This window comes from Procambarus clarkii, chromosome 45, assembly GCF_040958095.1.
Source record: "Procambarus clarkii isolate CNS0578487 chromosome 45, FALCON_Pclarkii_2.0, whole genome shotgun sequence".
Taxonomy (NCBI): Eukaryota; Metazoa; Arthropoda; class Malacostraca; order Decapoda; family Cambaridae; genus Procambarus; species Procambarus clarkii.
Window position 1 is genome coordinate 4,036,261 of NC_091194.1, and position 20,558 is coordinate 4,056,818.

Genomic DNA, 20,558 nt, shown 5'->3' on the forward strand with positions numbered 1-20,558 from the left:
GTACTTAATGATTAAGTACCTAGGCAAACAAATCTACATGACTTAGTGTATGTATCAAGACCTTAAAAAAGAATGTTCATTGTTGCATAATGATTACTTGATGTAGCCAAAAATATTACACTGTACGGCTGGACAAGTGTGCCAGTCTGAACAATACGAACTTGGAAGGGATAGATTATCATTGAAAACAAAAGTATCAGAGGTAACCCTGCTATTGACATTAAATGTTGTTACTTAGTAAATACTTTACCTAATCTTACTGCAATGAACTTGATACAAAATATAATTACCATTGAAGCACAACTGCTATATGCCAGATTATAAAATCAACTCATCTTTACCGCAATTTATATGAAGATTTGATAAATTTTTTGGTCGTTTTGCCTATATATTCTGGCACTAATTTATTAAACCACACAAATTTGTTAAATCAATACAGGTACAATATTCTCTCAGGAATTGGTTGTTTTAATGGGCTCGGTAATATTAATTTTTATTATAAAAAATGCTGCCCAAAGTATTTGCTCTATGTTGCATTTAGAGTAGGCAGTTGCTTTTAAAACACGATGATCCTAATCTCAAATGCACATGTACAGTATCGCATATTCTGCACACAACATATTCATCAGACTTGGGCTCCATCAATGGTTTGATTTTGTAATATTCAATAATATCCACGATCCTTTTTATTAACGGGGCGTTATAAAACATGGTTTAAAATAAACGATAAGTTTATATAATAAACATTACGTTTTACAGAAGTCTAGTTTCAGCATTTTATGCAAACACTTAAAAGATGAAGACTAATGAATTCAAAATGTTTGTTGAATTAACACTTACCACACATTACTGTACCATGTTAGCATTATAACTGCAGTCCAAAACCTGACCATGGAATTATTTCGGCTTCCCGTATTTAAAACTAACAACAAAATAACAAGATGCACCTGTACAGAGAAAACCACTCCATGTAGTACCTGGAATATTGCATTTCATGTCACGAACACGAAATAATTTAATAATAAATTATCTGCAATATACTATACAGTAATTCTAGAGACAAAGAAATACTGATTCAATTAATTAAATTTCATGTCTATTTAATAATTTGTTGAATGATCCACAACAAGTTAATCTAATACTAAGAACCGGGATGTAACAATAACACGCACATTCCAAACGCAATGCGTACTGAACCTACACGTTTCTTGATTCATCCCTGCAACTAATTATAAACATTTCAACAATTCATCAATTACATTCTGATATACAATATAGTATGTTTATTTTTTTGGTTTACCGGAATAAAGCTTTGTGAAGCTTCTCATTAACCACCGTGTTGCGCAGAGTGCCTTGAGGCACTCTTGAGTTTTTTTTTTTTTAAATTAGGCTATATTTATAATGTTTTTAAATGTTTTCATCACTGTTTTGAAATGAAAATTGTCGAGTTTGGAAACATTTTGAGATTAACTTTACCTGAACATTTATAAAACCAACAAAGATATGTCCTTAACAATTGCACTATGAAGTTTTTGTCGAAACCGCGTGTGCAGTGCGGTGGTTAAAGAAAAAAAATATATATATATATACTGTATATACTGTACTCTTATTTTGTCAGTGACTGGTTAACTCTGCACAATAAAATCGCAAAAAAGTTTTATAACCGTGAAAATAATTAAGCTGTATGATGGGGCTGAGCCCATGTCCTGAACGTGGCCCGTGCCTAAAGAGCTCAGGGATGCGGGGTTTGATCCCAACGCATGGCTTTAATATTTTCTGGTTAACTCTAAAATTATTATTTTGACAAAAATAGTTTCAAACACAAAAGGAGACATGTTTACAGAAAAGCACACACTAGTCACCACCAACTTAGGAGTGTAAGCTCCATTATTTCTGTGAATTTGGATATAATTTACCGGGATAGGCATTAAAATGTACATTCGCTTGTTAAATAATTATCTGCTGTTTTTAATTCTTTCCTGGAGGCTGATCAAACTTAACTGCTAATCTGTTGCGAGCCTGACGTTTTGGTTTGTTGATGGTTCCTTCGGGTTTATTATGCTGCGGAGGGTGCTGCTGATATTGTGAATGTTGCATGTAAGTGTGATTTTGGTAATCTGGTTGTTGCTGCTGTTGCTGATAATGCTGATTCACTTCTTGTTGATGCTGAGAATAACTTAAATTTGTACTTAACTGTTGCTTCCCATCATGGTTATCAGGGTGATCAAATCTAGGTTTTCGTGGGGTCTGATTTCGAATTACTTGTGTAGGAACAAATGCAGATTTTAAAGGTGAACCCACTTTCTGATTACTTTCACTTAACTGTGTTGGGGAGTATGATGCTTGATCAACATTTGGCAATGACACACAAGTAACTTCACTCTGTTCACTACGTGGTATAACCTGTGGATGAGTTGCATGAATCTGACTTTTGCCAATAGCACCCTTGAAGATATCTTGCACTGATACTTCGACTCTGCTGGTGGCCGATTCCTGACTTGAAACAGAGTGAGATGGTAAACTTGCTCCCATTGTTTGATGTGAGGATGCAAGTTCATTCTCACTACATATATTGAGCATCTGTGAAAGCATTTGACTCTGCATTGGTCGTAAGTCAACATGCTCTGCATCTATACGTTGTACTTGTGACCAGATATTCTCATACAGTTGCATTCCCCGAGGTTCTTGAGAAGATACACCTCTTCCTCTTCCACGTCCAGGCGACACTTGTCCGCACCCTTGCCGCCACTGACTACCAGGAGGATTACCAGGAAGAGCTTCAGGACCCGATGCAGGTCGAGAAGGAAAAATCACTGCACCACTCTCACTGTCCACTACTTTATTAAAATATTTGGGGCTTATCACCCCTTGTCTGTCTCCTGTACATAAAATTTGTCTTTCTCCAACTCTGTAAAATTTAATTCCATCTGACATTGCTTTTCTCACATCAAGAAAAATATATAGCTGAAAAGCTTTCGAGCCTCTCATATCCAGTGGCACATAGGAATAGCAAGGTATTAGGTTACGTCCAGACGCCTTTCCAAGTCCATGCTTGTTAATTTTGCTCCATGATGCATAATAAGTACCATGAACTATAACATCCACTTCCTCAGCAGTCTTGAGCAAGATCATCTTGTCCTGAAAACAATAATAAAAACATAAAATATATCATTATAAAAATTTATATAAAATATGTATTATATACTGTAAATAAATATACAGTATATAAATATACAGTATATATGTATACACATTATCACTAAAAATGCTATTGGCCTGACCAGGATTTGAACCCTTGCTGTCCAGGATCATCCCTTGGCATACAGAGTACCATAACCACTAGACCAATGATCGTTCATTGGTCTAGTGGTTATGGTACTCTGTGAGGTAAGGGGTGATCCTGGGCCGCGGGGGTACAAATCCTGGTTGGGTCAATAGTGTTCTTAGTGATTTATGGCTCGCGCGTCCATGCAGTCTTTGTGTCATACATACAGTACACAACCAGGTCCTAGTGGTATGCATGCAAATCGTAGGAGACAGAGTAACCCAGAAACGTCATCACTGCCTGATGTTATCATTTCCAAACCCTAACACCTCCCTCCCCCTCTTCACCGTCTTCCATATGCCAAATGAGTCCTCAATAAAGGCAAGATATTTTTGTACATACTGTAGTATAAAATATGAGTAGTATTATGTATAAAATATATTTTTAAGGTAATATTTCTGGGGGTGTGGAACGGATTAATTCAATTTACATTATTTATTATGAGAAAGTTTGCTTCGGTTTTTGAATTTTCGGTTTCGTCTCTGGGAACGGATTAAATTTGAAAATGGAGGTACCATTGTATTTTATATTTTAAAAGAGGGTAGTTTATGCCAAAATCATCAGAAGTTTCAAAACATCACACATTAATGATTATAGGGAAAACAGGACACCATAGGCAAATTCTTCACTCTGAAATTACTTAGTTGCTTGCTCAAACACACAAATAGCATATTCAGTATATATCTTTGTACAGGTGGATAGGTAGTAGGGAATGGTAGTTTTTCCATCATAAATTTTCATTAAAGTAAGGAATACAGCTCCATATAAGTGTTTATTCTGCATGAAGAAAAATTACAGATTAACTACAAAAAACATGCAGTCACCTTACCTCATTGTGTCTGGGAGAGTGTCCTTTCTTGAAGTTAATGTCACCATTTGTTACACCATGAGTATGGGTGCCAGCAGTGTTGAAGTTCATTTGTAGACCAGCTGGACTAGGAAGCTGATTAGGGTCTGGAGGTTGTGGACTAGTGTAGTTATTTTGTCTTCTTGTTCCCGGAGTGCTGGACGCAGATGCATAAGAATTTGCATGCGCCTTAAAAGAAAACAATAACACACAATGAAATCACAAGAATGCAATATATATCTATTTATCTATCAGAAAATATTGAGGCTATACAATGGGATCTAGCCTGCGTACCTCAACCACCCAGGCATAAGCACCAATGGCTATTTGACTGTTCAGTCATTAGTGTGCGTGCTTGGGGTGGTCCAAGTATAAGAGTTCAATTCCACCCTACAACCGTCATATTTTCATTAAATAAAAATAAAAATTACTGGGATTCATGAAAAACGTAACTGTCGGTTTGCAACCTTCATATGACTAGCAATCTGTATCGTTGGCATATTTCTATTACTGTGAAAGAAATATAATGTCATGTATGCACTCCAAGTACAAAACCAAAAAAGCCTGATTAGTGATAACAGAACATTATATAATATAATATAAGCAGATACTAGCCTCTCAGGGTATGCCAAAGTTTAGGTTCAAATCACAATTTCATCATACGTATCAAAAATAGTTAAGGAAATTTAATATCAATATTCATAAAAAAGTTATGTAACATTGCTAATACAATTACAGGTATTTTATTAATACAATTAATACAATAATTAATACAATTGTATTAACAAAATACAATTAATACAACTACTGCATTAATAATAATAATACACTGAAATCACATTAATGTGATATATATCAATGAGAAAATCCACTAGTGCTATAGGCAACTGGCAATGTCTGGGTCGCAGGTTCGGTCCCACCTATAGTCCCAGTGGATTTTCTCAATAATAATAATTATAAAAGATTTGTCACATTTGTGTTTGAGGAAAGTATTCTTAGAAATGTGTGGTGCCATCTCTTAGGATATACCTGGTTGGTTGATTACCTGGTTGATGGGGTTCTGGGAGTTCTACTATTCCCCAACCCCAGCCCGAGGCCAGGCTTTAATTGTGAGTTTGGTCCACCAGGCTGTTGCTTGGAGCACCCCGCAGGCCCACACACCCACCACAGCCCGGCTGATCCAGAACTTCTCTTAGAAAACAGTCCAGTTTTCTTTTCATATATACTTTATTATGAAACATTCTATGATACATAAATTCCCTTCCCTCTGCTTGCTTGCTTGTATGCATCCTCCTGTTATTGTTCTATGATACAAAATAGCCTCATGTGTGGGACTGTCAGAAGCCCATTTTTTTTTTTTTAAGTCCAAATACAGTATATTAAGTCAACCCAACCCTTCCTTTCTTGCAAAACCTTTGTGATATCATTATAGATGATTTGTTATGCAGAAGCTTCCCATTCAAAAATCATGCTGTCTAATTTTAATGTCATTTATTTCCAGGTATTCTACCCATTTGATTTTAATTATTTTATAGTGATTTTACTAACACACTTGTGAGATTGGATCAATGTTTGCCTTTTTCCACATGTCAGAAAGGTTCTGAGTTTGTAAGGATGTTTGGAAAATAATGTGTTATGGGGTGTTTTACTTGGATGCACATTCCCTTAAAACAATATGCAAATCCATCTGACCTGACTGCTTTATTTTTGTCTAGTTCCTTGAGAAGATTTCTACCTTTAGAATACTCAATGTTGTGTTCAAGTCCTCATAAATTGTTGCCGATTCTCTGATAACCGTGTTTTGCATAAACACACCTTGGAATTGTTTAATGTTTCACACATTACTTTTTCAGTTTCTAAACCTGTATCATTTTTAGTTTGTGGATTTCGTTTCTCTCTTGCAATATCTTTTTTCATGGTCTTATAGAATTGGCTAGGTTCTGTTTTATATTTGTCTTCTAACCCTTTCTCCAAGTTTCTTTACGTCTTCTTTCTGTTGTGTAGTTGTTTAGTGATTGTTTCTACTGCTGGTATGTTTGAAGGTCAAGTCTCTTCCTACATCGATTTAATTTTTGCATTTCAGTACAGTGCTCACCTAGTTGTGCTTGCATTGGTCAAGCTTTGGCTCTTTGGTCCCACCTCTGAACTGTCAATCAACTGGTGTACAGATTCCTGAGCCTATTGGGCTTTATTATATCTATATTTGAAACTAGTATATGAAGTCTGCCTCCAACACATCACTTCCCAGTGCATTCCATTTAAAACTATGGTACCTAGCTAGAAATGTGTGCAAGGGCCCTAACAGCCGAGTGGACAGCACTTCAGATTCGTAGTCCTGAGGTTCCGGGTTTGATTCCCGGTGGAGGCAGAAACAAATGGGCAAAAGTTTTTTTTATCCTGATGCACCTGTTCACCAGGCAATAAATAGGTACCTGGGAGTTAGACAACTGCTACGGGCTGCTTCCTGGGGATGTGTAACAAAACGGAGGCATGGTCAAGGACCGGGCCGCAGGGATGCTAAGCCCTGAAATCATCTCAAGATAACCATAAAATTTGTGTTGATATCAGACCCAGATAACTCACTACACATCGATATACTTACCACTGGTCCACCATGCTGACCTTGGCTTCTTTGTTTAAACATTTCTTGGTTTGCTTGATTCCATACATTATCCCGAGGACCAGAATCCTGAGAAATAGTAATAAAACTTATTAGATATTCAACCTAAATAACAATGAACAAAGAAAAATAATTCAAATAACCATACAACTATACTAAAATGGAAATACAGTATGATTTTAGAGTATGGATATACAATAACAAATTATTGCTATCACCTTTATGATGATGCATAAACCTGTGTGTTATCTGCTACATTCAGCCACAAATTATGATACTGCAATACTACATCATCCATTTCCAAACTATGATATCCTTAAATTGTTTCCTTAATCATTATTTCTTCTTCATAATGCAGAAATAAGAGTACTGTTTCTAAAGCATCTGATACATCTTGAGGTTATCTTGAGATGATTTCGGGGCTTTTTAGTGTCCCCGCGGCCCGGTCCTCGACCAGGCCTCCACCCCCAGGAAGCAGCCCGTGACAGCTGACAAACACCCAGGTACCTATTTTACTGCTAGGTAACAGGGGCATAGGGTGAAAGAAACTCTGCCCAATGTTTCTCGCCGGCGCCTGGGATCGAACCCAGGACCACAGGATCACAAGTCCAGCGTGCTGTCCGCTCGGCCGACCGGCTCCCTACTGCCCTAACTCCTTGTCTTGTGAAAGTAACAGTGAACATGGCCAGAATGTTACACTTCAGATTTGTAATGTAATGGTTTTCCCATTGTTATTTTCGTTTGCCCAGGACAATCCCACCCATCTATATAAATAAAAATGGAAATGTTCGTTTGTGCAAACCGCTAATCTCTAAAAATTCTCCACCGATTGCTTTGAAATTTTGACACAACGTTGCATTCAAATAGGCATGTCTTTATATATCTACTATATACACACCTCACCTGTGACAGGAAATTTTTTTTTTTTTTTTTTTAAACAGCGCCATCTGTTGGACGTGAGAGCAACACACGCTGTAATCTCAGAAAGTACTACTATTTCAATTCACACACAGTACTATTAGTGTGTGTGAATTGCGTTGGAATTGAGCTGTGTTGTTTACCATACCATTCATTTCGTGAGTATAGTTTATTTTTGTATTTTTTCCTATTTTCATTTCATTTTAACTTTTTCTTATATTTCCAAGATGGGGACATCAGATCACTTGATGTTTCCAATTTTCTGATGGGAACATCAGACCATTTGGAAGGCATCAAACGAGGGAGTGGGGAATAGTGGGGATGACGAGGGGACGGGGTAGTTTGGGGATGGTGGGGACGAGAGGATGGGGAAATGGAGAATGGTGGGGAGGACAAAGGGACAGGGGAGTGGGGCATAGTGGGAAGGAAGAGGGGATGGTGGAGTGGGAAATGGTGGGGAGGACGAGGGGACGGTGGAGTGGGGAATGGTTGGAAGGCTGATGTGTTGCCGAGCCACAGCAACACGCGGCCGGTAATACTAGTAGCAAATACTTTTATCTCAAGTAGACTTCTGGCCAGAAATTTTTTAGCTAACTAGTAGATCTGATTTTCTGTTGCATTTATGTCAATTTGAGATAGTTTGAAAGTTTTTCTGGTGTGTGAGAGAAGACTGATGCAAATAAATGAGGATAACAGTACAGTTAGGTAGCTTGGGAAATAAGTAAAAGTGTGAGTGCATTCGAGTGAGAGCAAGAGAGTGTGAGTGAGTGAGTGAAAGTGAGAGTTATTTGGAGATGGATAGAAAATGGAATAAAAATATTGTGGATAATTTCTCAGTCTCAATGTAAATGTTGATAAAATGTAAAAGTGAAAAATATACTGTACATCTTTTTACAGTGATGTTAGTATGAATAATACAGCAAATGAATAGGTGATAATTTTTCATTTAACATCTATAGTGTTCACTGACTATAATATTCACATTTCTAGGCTGATACCCCCACCCCATTTGATGCTGCAGAATTTAACATTGAAATGAATAACCAATAGTATTTAAAACCATTGATTATATAATATTTGAATGTGTGTCTGTACAAAATGTTTGTAAATAGTGAACAAAAACCTAGTTGAAGCAAGCACAATAGGCCAAAATTTCTCACCTGAGAACCTGAGTCAGATCCAATTCTATGGTTATTTGTTCCAGCTGGCAATCGGCTTCCATGGCTGATATTGACCATGGCAGCCCAATGTAAGCGGTAGCAACGCTGTGCTGATTTTGGACCTCGAAGAGTTAGTCCTCCGGCAAAAGCTTCATCAAAGAGAATATCATACAGGATATCTGCCTCCTTTTCAGCTTTCTGGATTCCTGGAAATAAATGAAAATATATATTACTGTATACATACATACTCTGTGTGTATTTACCATTTGTGTCTGCAGAATCGAGCTGTCAACTCTTGGACCCCACCTTTCTAACTGATCTATTTTTTTACTCTATTATGTCTACTACATACAGATTATTTCTCTAACACATGCACACACACATCCCTAAGAGCAGCCCATAGCAGCTGTCTAACTCCCAGGCACATATTTACTGCTCAGTGAACAGGCACATTAGGTGAAAGAAACTCTGCCCATTTGTTTCTGCCTCAGTTAAGAATCTAACCCAGGCCCTTAGAACTACAACCTCTGAGCGCTGTCCACTCAGCCTCGATGTGCAACCTCAGTTGCATTTTTTGTTACTAAAAATAACATAAGCTTGCCTTGGAGCAAAGCCATATGCATTCATTGGAGTGGAATTTGGTGTAAAATACAATAAAATAAACCTTTTTTTCAAACTTTTTTTTTTTTTTTATTTAAGTGAGCAAATGAATGTAAGTTATAAGAAATATCAATAAAATATAGCTTGCATGCATAGTTCTAAATTTTATGAGAAAATATTTGAACTGTATGATGGGATTGAACGCATATGCCTGAACGTCTTGGGCATACGCACTACCAACTGAACCACTATGGGCTTAACAGCACAGTACTTCAACCAGAATTACCACTTGACTTACAGGAAGTTTGGAAGGTACTATGTAACTGAAGTATTACTTATGGATGAGGTATCTTTAAGTCCTTCATGCTCCAGTTGGTAATACAATATGTTTAAGACGTTCATAGTGGCAAGTTCAATCACATTATATGGCTTCAATATTTTCTCATTGATATACCACATTCTTGTGGTTTCATTCTATACAAATTGTATAAATTAGTACTTTATGTCTAGGAAAATATACCAACCTATAACAGTTCCTTTGGCACCAAGAGGGACAGAAAATCCTTCCCGTACATTGATCACTCGATCGAACATTGTATACGTGACGGTGTGGTCTGGAGGACTGCTACCCTGCAGCGGATTGGGCTGTACAGGGGACAACAAAATTATACATTTATATTAACTGAACATCAAAACAAATATTAAAATTTCACTATACAGTATTCTTTATTTAATATTTATCTCTTACCATTATTTTTGTGCAAATTTTTTATTTTTAATAGTTTTCTAACATCAAAAGAATTATATACATAAGAATAGACATAACACTATGCAGGCATACACCTACATTATCACCCCCATTCACTCACTACACCATTAACACACATGCAAAGCTCCCATATATATACAATATAAACTCTAGACCGTTTAACAGAAGTAAACCAACTCCAAACATGCTCATCACTTCCCAATTTTTCTCTAATTTTGTCATATGCTTTCTCAAAGTCCCCAAAGTCCCCATAATGGCCTAGTATACCATACCATCTCTCATTTTCTATAAGCTGTCTCTATGCAAACACCTGATCCAAACAGACTGTACCACCATGGAAATTTTCCACTAATTGTTTATACTCTTCCATTTACTTTCCTTCCCTATTTTTATGCTATGTGCTAACAATATATAATTTTCAGTCTACAGCTACTGTCATTTATACCAGGAACACTATTTAAAGAAATGTTCTTTTTGGGCTCATTCTCACTATATTTCAAATTATACCCAAACTATTTTGTAAAAACTATGTATCCTGGTTGCATTCTATAAACTACCTTAACAAAACTTGACACAGTGGAATGAAACCCTTCTCTAAGCCTCGTGTGCTCCTGGGGCCAAGAGCAGATTCCCCCCGTACAACACAACACTGCCCATAGCCATGCTCTAGATTCTATTGTCTAGATGACCTCGTCCTACTGTGATAAGTATCTGAAAATCTCAATTTCCATCGACAGGAACAGGAAGCCTGTACATGTATTGTGCTTAGTTTTATCAAGTCCCCCAAGGTCAATACTGACCTTCCCCAGGATGCAACCCACAGCAGTTGTCTAACTCCTAGGTACCTATTAAATTCTAGGTACACACAGGCATCAGGTGGAAGGAAACTTTCCCATCCATTTCTGTCCTGCCCAGGATCGAACCTGGAATCCTCAATTATGAGTCAAGAACGTAGACCACTGTACCCATCTTGCCGCATATTTGGATCAGAAAGACAGCAACCAAATACACCACCAAGCAATTATTTTTACCAAAACCTTCTTGCCACCTCCAGTTCCTCAGCATGTCACAAAGAAACTGACCATTTTTCCAAGTTCTCTTTAACAATACTTTAGTGCGTTCATCAAACAACTGAGAAATAAATACCATACAATATTCCCCCACTGATAGTTCTTAAGGTCTACATACATTTTAATGACTATTTTGCACCTACAGACCTGGGGTGGGCCGAGTAAATGGCCATAAAGCTCTCTTTTACGTGTGTAACTTTTCGTCATTAGCCCTATGGCACCAAGAACGATGACTACCCTCAGAAAGCATATACAACAGTAGTAGAGGAAGAGAAGATCATGGAAATACCAATATGTATAGTAAAAAGGGAAGCATGAAAAACAATATATTGCAAGAATGACAAAGAGGAGGATAGAACTACAGTAAGTAGTAATACAATTTGAGTACAGCCAAAGAAAAAATAACATAGGGGAGAGGGTCATCCACTTTACATGGCCCTTACCAGAGCTTCTGTAGAAAAACTGACAATCAATTTACTTCCTACAGTAATTCCCATAAAATTTTTTGGAACATTTAAAAAATTCACAAATACAACCACTATATTGCAAAGCAGATGTATATATTCCCCTCCCTCACCCCCACCCCACACACACTCATACATATACAGTATATAAAAGATGTAATAGTACCTTATAAAGCAAATGTGGTCGCACTTGCATTTTCACAATTCTTGCCCTTACTGCAGATACTTTGTCGACTTCCTCAGCGAGGCGTGACACAATGGCCTCTCCCAGGGACTGTGTTCCACAAGGCTGGCGTTCTGCTTTGGCAAAATCTGCATTCTTTAACCAGTCCATAAGTTCAGCTACACGCTCCTTACTATTAACAGGGTAAAATGAAAGTAATGTTTAGGTCAAAAATACAAGAAAATCACTTAATAATTATCATTCTGATGTAAATGGAGTAAATTACCCTCTTAAAATACAAATTCTTGATTCTCGGCTTGATGGTAACTACCACCGTTAAGAATCCTGTACATACATCATTTTCATTGCTTATATACCCACTTTCATTTGACAGAGAAGGATCAGTCATGAGAGGAAAGATCTGTACTGTATACCAATAAATAGGTTACACATTAATAAAATAATAAAAATACCGGTCTTCCACGATTGTATCATCACAATACAATAATTCGAGTGTAGAGACTCCAGCAGTTAACACTTTCAGCATTACTGCCCTTTATAACTTAAGTGAACAGTGATTCTTATGAATTATTGTACTGCATACAGGACTGTATTTACAGATACATTCACTTTCTTCTTACAAACTGATTGCCTTCAGAAATTAATTTTCAGTTAATCATTCATACGAGTTATTATAGTTCAATTTAAACTTTTAGCCCTTCTCCATACACACACATTTCAACACACGCTTCCATTTCCTCTCCACCACCAACTTCACCATTCTCCAAATACATTAAATTGGACTTGACATGACAATAAAACTTATTGCTACATAAATATAATATCATGTATGCTAAAAGAGGGAAGCCTCAATATCAAATTGAATGACACAATGGAGAGCCTTAGATTAAATACTGTCACTAGTCTTTGTGCTGATAAGGGACTATGCTTAACTCAACTGTATAATACAATAATAAATAAAGTACCATACCAGGAGGCCAAAAAATCCATACTCACTAGTTCTCTGGTCCAAAGACTTCATCTTGATAAAATATGTCCTTCTGTTCTGCATGTGAAGATAAGTGGTCAAATATTTCTGAAAATTTCTTTTGATATTCTAGGAGACACTCAATCACCTTATCCGAGTACTGCCAAGTTGCCTTTTCATACGGGTCAAGAGCCTTGCGACTGTAGCCACACACCTATAAAAAGTAACAACATTCTAGCCACAAATTACATTTACTGTATGCGCTCGCTTATCCAAATTCTCCTACACCGAATATTTGGGTTATCTGACCAAAATTGTGTCGATAATTTTCTGCCAAACTTTTACCATATCCAGATAAAAATAACTGGAGATTATATTAATTTTCAAGACCTACAGTATCAAACAAGAAAACAAACTACAACAAGGTAAGCTTAAGTTTCTCTTAAAATTAAACTTTTGATTTATAGTGTGTGTATGTGTGTGGAAATTAAAATTATGTTGGTTGCACAAAAAAATTACATTTTTGGACTTTCCCTATAGAAATTCTGCTTATCCGCATGGCTGCGATTATGTGCCTCTGTAACCCTTTCCACCACTGCCCATGGGATGGGTATGGGTGCATAATAAAGACAAAGAATCACATGTCTGTCTTATCCGGTAAGGGGGTCCTTTCCATATACTCTGGATAAGCGAGCAGATAGTATTATACAGTATAGCATTTAGTTTTCCTAATTAAATTAGTCAATTTGGTAACAAAGGTAAAATCTGTATGAATGTATATGTATATATGTATGTATTTATTATTTCTGTCTGCAGAATCAAGCTATTAGCTCTTGGACCCAGCCTTTCCAATCAATTTAATTTTCTTCTATTATATCTACTACATATATCTCTCAAACACATGCACACAAACATCCCCAGGAAGCATTTACAATATAAGAAAGCATCTCAATATATGGTGGAGCAAGCCTGTGTACCTCTCGTGCTTCTTAAGGGATAAATACAGCATTCATAACCTGCAGACATACCTCTTCATTTCTTTTGTTACTTTTGAGGTTGAGCCCTATATTCAACTTGTTCTTCATTTCTATTTCAGCCATGGGGTTAGATCCAGAAGGTGGAACTAGAAACACCGTGCCTGTCAGCCGAGCTAACAGATGTGACGATATGCCAACCTTCTGGGCAGCAGTGTATCCTGTTAATATAAAAAATTGTATTAATTGCCTGTAAAACTACATCAAGGATCACCTGCACATTAGTGACACATAGCCACATGTTAGGTTCAAACAGCGTTGCTGTAGGGGGGGTCAAGCTACACCAGGTTCATAATTTTTTATTTTTTTATTTATACCAGTATATACAAGAGTTGTTACGCTCTTGTACAGCCACTAGCACGCATAGCGGTTCGGGCAAGTCCTTAATCCTACATTCACCGGAATATGACTCTGCCAAATCGTTTAACAACCAGGTACCCATTTTATTATTGGGTGAACAGAGGCTTGACGAAGAAGCAGAAGGATTGACGACCAGTAAATCCTCCCCGGCCAGGATACAAACCCAGGACAAAGTGCTCGCGAAACACCAGGCGAGTGTCTTAAGCACTACATCACGGGGACTATGGTGTAATGTATATAATAAGTTTATAGCATAATTTACAAGTTACGAGCTATACTGATAGTTCCAGTACAGTACTGAAGACAACAATCCATTCGTACTGGAACACTCATAAAACTCTGCATATACCTTGGCATAGCTAATAAGGTATGCATCATTCATGTTTTAAATTAGCTAAGTACACTGGATAGTGATCATGGGTTATCGATATTCAAACTAGGAAGTATTGTATATATACTTCTATGAAACACATTTAATAAATGTATTAATGAATACTATATATGAAATGACATGCTGTACAATCAAAATAAATGAACAATAAAGTTTACATAATTTTTATTTATAGAATAAAATGGCAACAATTTACCACAACGGTTGGCTCTGCATCAGTGAGCTTGTTTAAAGAACATGCTTCTACTCTGTCACTGAAAGCATGGGGAATGTATGCTTAAAAAACTAGGACAACAGTACAGTATTACAAAATTACTATATTCAATTATGCCTAAAAGGCCATTATACAAAACATCATACACAGTATAAGCATGTTTGTAAATAAATTCAGTCCAACAGAAAATCTCAAATGCCAGCAGTCATGGGATGTCAGTACAGTATATTAAAAAATCTATAAAAGAGGAAAATTATTTTTGTTCAACTAGTTGGATTGAGAACATTTTACGAAGTTACTGTATACTGTATAGAAACACATTCATAAAGGCACCTGTCATGGGAGTGTGGGTTTATTAGTTGGACTATCAATAGCCCATGATCTCTACCTCAGCATACTTACCTACGTTTCTGCCCAAAACGCTATGCGTGTTAGTGGCTCTGCAAGAATGTAAAATATTACGTAATCTCACAAACCCATTGTACCTTCTTTTAAATAATAAATAAAATATACAAATAAAAAAAAAAAAAAAAAATGAATAATTAAATAACAATAAAAATAAATAAATATAATTTATAACTGAGCAAACCCTTTTTAAATGTTATCATTAATAACAGAGCTACCAATATAGCTCATCATTCACAATTCCCATTGGCTCCAAAACCTAGTTAACAGAGTTCAACCCTCCTTTGAGGAGGGTCTCAAGGTACACCTCAAGGTAACCCCCATATCACACACAAACGTAGCACAAAACTCGGCCAATCTTCACCTCCATATACCCGTTTAAAATAAACCAACAAAACATTATTTGCCACGAGTGCAACTTTGATAAACGTATTAGTCTCACCTGACATATATCTGTCTTCCAGCTGATCCTGCTTTTGTTTAACAACATCAAAATTTGGCTCTGATGTCACTGTCATGGCTACACGTATTCTACCTTTATGACTAGGGTCAATTTCTATAACCTGAAAAGGTAATGACCCTATATAGTGTAAGCATTTTCAAATGCATGGAAAATGAGAATGATAGGCTAAAAAAAAAGTATTAGTAATACTAATAATAATTGGGGGTTAGAACAAAATATTAAATAATATTCAGGGGTATACATACAGACCACAGAGGAAGAGTTGAAACAGGAATTTCCTTAAGTATTTTCGTATATTAATACATCTTCAAAAGGAATCCTTCCTTTTGAAGATGTATTATTATACGAAAGTACTTAAGGAAATTCCTGTTTCAATTCTTCCTCCGTGGTCTGACTTCACATTTTTAATCACGTGTTAATTTTCATGATTTACACACATATACATATATATATTTATATACAGTACTTTATATGAATAAGGTTGAGAATAGGGTAGTTGATTCATGGAATAAATTACACTATAATAGACATGGGAACAGGATTATTTCAAATGTAGGTTAGGCATACAGAATATAAATAGGAGCTGCCTTGCATAGGCCAACAGACTTTCTGCAATTCGTTATATTCTTATGTTCTTTAATTTATCCCAGACAGGCTAAGAGTGCTGTTTGAAGTCCCATCTCATGCTATTTGCAGAATAATTATGTTTTATTACAGTAAGCCCTCGGGTGAATAGGGAATTTTGTAAAGCATTCAGTAACGATGTTTTTCAAAGTAAGTTCTTACCTCTCCCATGCATCCATAATGGGGCTGCCCGAGCATAAAGACCTTAGTACGTTGAAGAAAATATTCTTGAGGCGTAAGATGCTGTTTATAACCAGGATCATGAGCAGCAATATTTCTCACAACTACTTGGAATGCATATGGCTGAACTATTCTAGACCATTCCTTCTCTAGCGACATTCTCCCACTTGACGTTGGCACGTATCTGAGAGAGAGAGAAATCAGTATCTAGAGAAAGCAAGAACATTGTGTACCTGTACAGTGGTTACTCAATTAGCTAAATCATGAGACTGGGCCTAATACTGCCTGTGTGTGCCTGTAGTGTTAGTGTTGGAATTGTTACCTTCCTGGTCTTCATCTGTCATATTATTGTAACTACCTTCCCCATTTATGGTCTAAATTCCTTCTGCTTTCTTATCTCTTTTCCCATCTTCATTACTTTATACTTGTTAGGGTTGACATAATTAGAGAATATCTGTCAAAGGAAGATGGGGCCCATGATCAAGAATAAAAGCAAAGGCTGAGGAACTATTACATGAAAACAGAACATGGGAACATAGGCTAACAGGATTAAGAAAACTGACGAAATGGTTCGCACAGAAACTCGGCAATTATTAACAGACACTAATAACTAGCAGAGCTCATGATAACTGTATGCATGTTAATTGAAAAAATAACAGTTTTATACATGCAGTATATATAAAACCAGCGTTGAATGTAATGAAACGCCATTTTCTGGGTGAGTCCCGGAGGCTCCCCGGAGCTATCCCAGGCTGATATGCTAATGTCAGACTTTGGCATCAGTCATGTGTATGGAGTTCTTAGGCCTACCGGGGACCACGGCCAGAACCGGGCCCCCTCAGAGAGGCAAGGGGAGCAATGGCCTATAGAAGCCCCCGTGTAGTTGGAAGCATTCTATGTCTGCCATCGACCGGAACAGGCACCCAGAAAGGTAAGCGCCCCAAAACAAACCCCTATTCTGGTTAAAATTGCTACCTAAAACCGAACTAGTGGATAGAACTCCCCAACCGAAAACAAGCAAACTAGTGTGACGTCACACACTGCCGCGCCGCTGTCTGCGCAGCTCCCCCCTCCCCGGGAGGGGGAAGGGGGAGCCCCAGACCCCCCGCGCCGGCTACCCACACCTCAGTTCTTGAGGCTGGATGTCAAAAACGCGAAAAAAACGCCGACCGGAGGGAGGGAGGGATGCCGGGGAGCCTCCGGGACTCACCCAGAAAATGGCGTTTCATTACATTCAACGCTGGTTTTCTGGGGGGAGCCCCGTCGGCTCCCCGGAGCTAACTACCCACAGACAGAAAAAGAGGGACTTACCCGGGAGGCGGTCGTCGCTCACCCCTCAACTCGAAGCCGAGACAACTGGCTGCAACCGCCGACCCAAAGCAACACAGGCCCGACGAGGCCCAGGGACATTCACAAGGTAATGAGCAGCCAGGACCCTGTTCGACCGCCAAAATCCCCGCGCCCGAATATCAGACCAAGACATATTCCCAAAGACGGCAGCAAGAGCCGCGAACTTACGAACGTCATGGGCACGGGAATAGACCGCAGGCTGGCTGGACCTAATAACCCTGCGGACGACCTGAGAGACCCGAACCCGCGAACAGGGAAGAAGGGAAACCGGATCAACCCACATCGCGTCCCCGGACACAGAAGCTGTGGCGCGCAAATAACGGCGAAGCGCCGCAACCGGACACAAAACATGATGCACCCCCGGCCTGACCAACCAAGCATCAACCACCCATGGACCCCTCCGGAACGCAGCAGTCTCATTCTTCGCCAGAAAAGAAGGAGACGGCTGCAAACGAACAAAACTATCACCACGACCAAAAGAGCAGAAACCCCTGCGCCGGAGGAGAGCATGAAGCTCCCCTACCCGACCCCCAGAGGCCAAAGCCAACAAGAAAAGTGCCTTGAAAAAACAATCCTGGACCGAAGGGGCCACAACGAAACGAGGAGATGAAAGGAAAGCGAGCGCTCTGTCCAAAGACCAGGACGGCTCAGGCGACGCATGAGCAGGCCGGAGGTGAAACAATGCACGAGACAGCTTGCGAAACGGCGCAGACGTAACATCGATACCGAAAGCAAGCTGAAGCGGCTCCGCCAGCGCCGCACGATACGAAGCGACAGTGTTAGGCATAAGATGACGGTCCTGAAACAACCACGAGAGGAAGGACAAGACCACCCGAACAGACAAAGAGCTAACACGACGAAGACGCAAAAAGAAACGGAAGGACCGCCAGGAAACTTCATACTGCCGCCGAGAAGAAGCCCTCAGGTGGGACACCAACAAGGAGGCCACCTGATCACCATAGAGATGATGATAGACTCGAGTCAAGAAAACCATACGCGAAGACTCGAGGAGAAGATCGAACCAGCAACGTGACGTACCGGCCCGATCTGCTGAAAGAGGCGGAGCCGCGAGAAAACCCTCGGGTTCGGACACCGAGCAACCAGCGCCTGAAACCAAGGCTGGGCCGGCCACCAAGGGGCCAGAAGAACTCTCCCCCGGTAAGTCTCTAAGCGAGTCAGGACCTGGAGCAACAGCCGAACCGGGGGAAAGAGGTACAGGAACCCCCACCTCGACCAGTCGAGCCGAAAGGCATCGACCCCGACGGCCTCGCAATCGGGGAAGGGCGCCGCATAAACGGGAAGACGCCGCGACCACGCCGACGCGAAGAGGTCCACTTCGGGGCGCCCGAACGTCTGGCAAAGACAAGGAAGGACTCGTCGTCGACCGTCCACTCCGTGGAGAGGGGAACGAAGCGAGACAGGGCGTCGGCCAAGACGTTGGACACGCCCCGTACGTGAACCGCCAGGAGAGCCAAACCCCGAGAACTCAGCAGACGAGTCACCCGAAGCGACCAACCCCAAAGAGACAAGGACCGCATCGAACCCCCGCGGTTCAGGCAATGAACCACCGGAGAGCAGTCCGAATGGAGCCGAATCGTCGATCCGCGGGCCACCCGAATCCTCCCCAGAGCAAACCACACTGCCGCGAACTCCCGCACCGTACTGTGAGTTCGACGGAAGGACGGATCCCAACGCCCCTGGCCGGCCTGGTGAGCACTGGTCACAAAACCCCAGCCGAGAGACGACGCATCCGTGTACACATCGAGCGAGGGCTCGGGTAGGCACCAAGGCACTGAACCCCGAAAAACCCGAAGAGGAAGCCGGTGACGCAGCAACCGAGGGTCCTCCAGAAACAGACGAAGGCGGGACCGCAGCCGCAGGAGAGACTCCGGAGGGAGAGACAAGGAGGCGGTTCGAGAGTCCCACACGAGACCCAGCCAAGTCCGAACCTGAGAGGGAACCAGATGGGACTTCCTCCAGTTCCCCAAGAACCCGAACCCGGCGAGCTGGGAAAGAACCAAATCCCTGGCTAGCAAGCAAGCTGACTGGCTGGGAGCCCAAACCAGCTAGTCGTCGAGGTAGGCCAACACCCGAACACCTAGGAGACGCAAACGAGCCACCACAACCCGTGTAAGGCGTGTGAACACGCGAGGTGCCAGGTTCAACCCGAACGGGAGACAACGAAAGCGGTAACTCAGACGCCCCACTACAAAACCGAGCCAGTCCCTGAACCGCGGATGAATCGGGACATGCCAATAAGCGTCCCGGAGGTCCAGGGACACCATCCAAGCTCCCGGCTCCAAGAGGAGCCAAACCTGAGACAGCGTAGTCATCCGAAAGGAGGGGCAATGAACCCAGGGGTTCAGACGGGACAAGTCCAGAATGAACCGCAGGACCGCGCAGTCCCGTTTCGGAACCGGAAACAGACGGGAAACCCATCTGAGGGACGACGTCGTTTCGACGACGCCCAAGCGTACCCACTCCAAGACGACTCGACAGAGCGCAGGGGAAGAAGCCTGCCCTGCCAGCCCCGACCCCCCAAAGGGGGGAGGGGCCACCCAACGCCACCGCAGGCCGCGAGACACGACCCGAAAGGCCCACGAATCGTGGGAC

General features: G+C 40.3%; 1 protein-coding gene across 2 annotated transcripts in view; it reads right to left on the reverse strand.

Moving 5' to 3' along the window:
• Positions 1 to 1,336: 1,336 nt before the first annotated feature.
• Positions 1,337 to 20,558, reverse strand: part of pcm (5'-3' exoribonuclease pacman) — a 31,978-nt gene continuing 12,756 nt past the window's right edge. For both annotated transcript variants that reach the window (XM_045761265.2, XM_069301214.1), the window contains exons 11-20: positions 16,578 to 16,779; positions 15,771 to 15,891; positions 13,953 to 14,119; positions 12,954 to 13,138; positions 11,940 to 12,129; positions 9,995 to 10,115; positions 8,871 to 9,076; positions 6,775 to 6,861; positions 4,155 to 4,361; positions 1,337 to 3,138 (exon numbers count right to left, since the gene is read on the reverse strand). In XM_045761265.2, the coding sequence (XP_045617221.2) occupies positions 1,969 to 3,138; positions 4,155 to 4,361; positions 6,775 to 6,861; positions 8,871 to 9,076; positions 9,995 to 10,115; positions 11,940 to 12,129; positions 12,954 to 13,138; positions 13,953 to 14,119; positions 15,771 to 15,891; positions 16,578 to 16,779 (2,656 nt within the window). In that variant the 3' untranslated portion in view covers positions 1,337 to 1,968. The remainder of the gene's footprint in view (positions 3,139 to 4,154; positions 4,362 to 6,774; positions 6,862 to 8,870; positions 9,077 to 9,994; positions 10,116 to 11,939; positions 12,130 to 12,953; positions 13,139 to 13,952; positions 14,120 to 15,770; positions 15,892 to 16,577; positions 16,780 to 20,558) is intronic.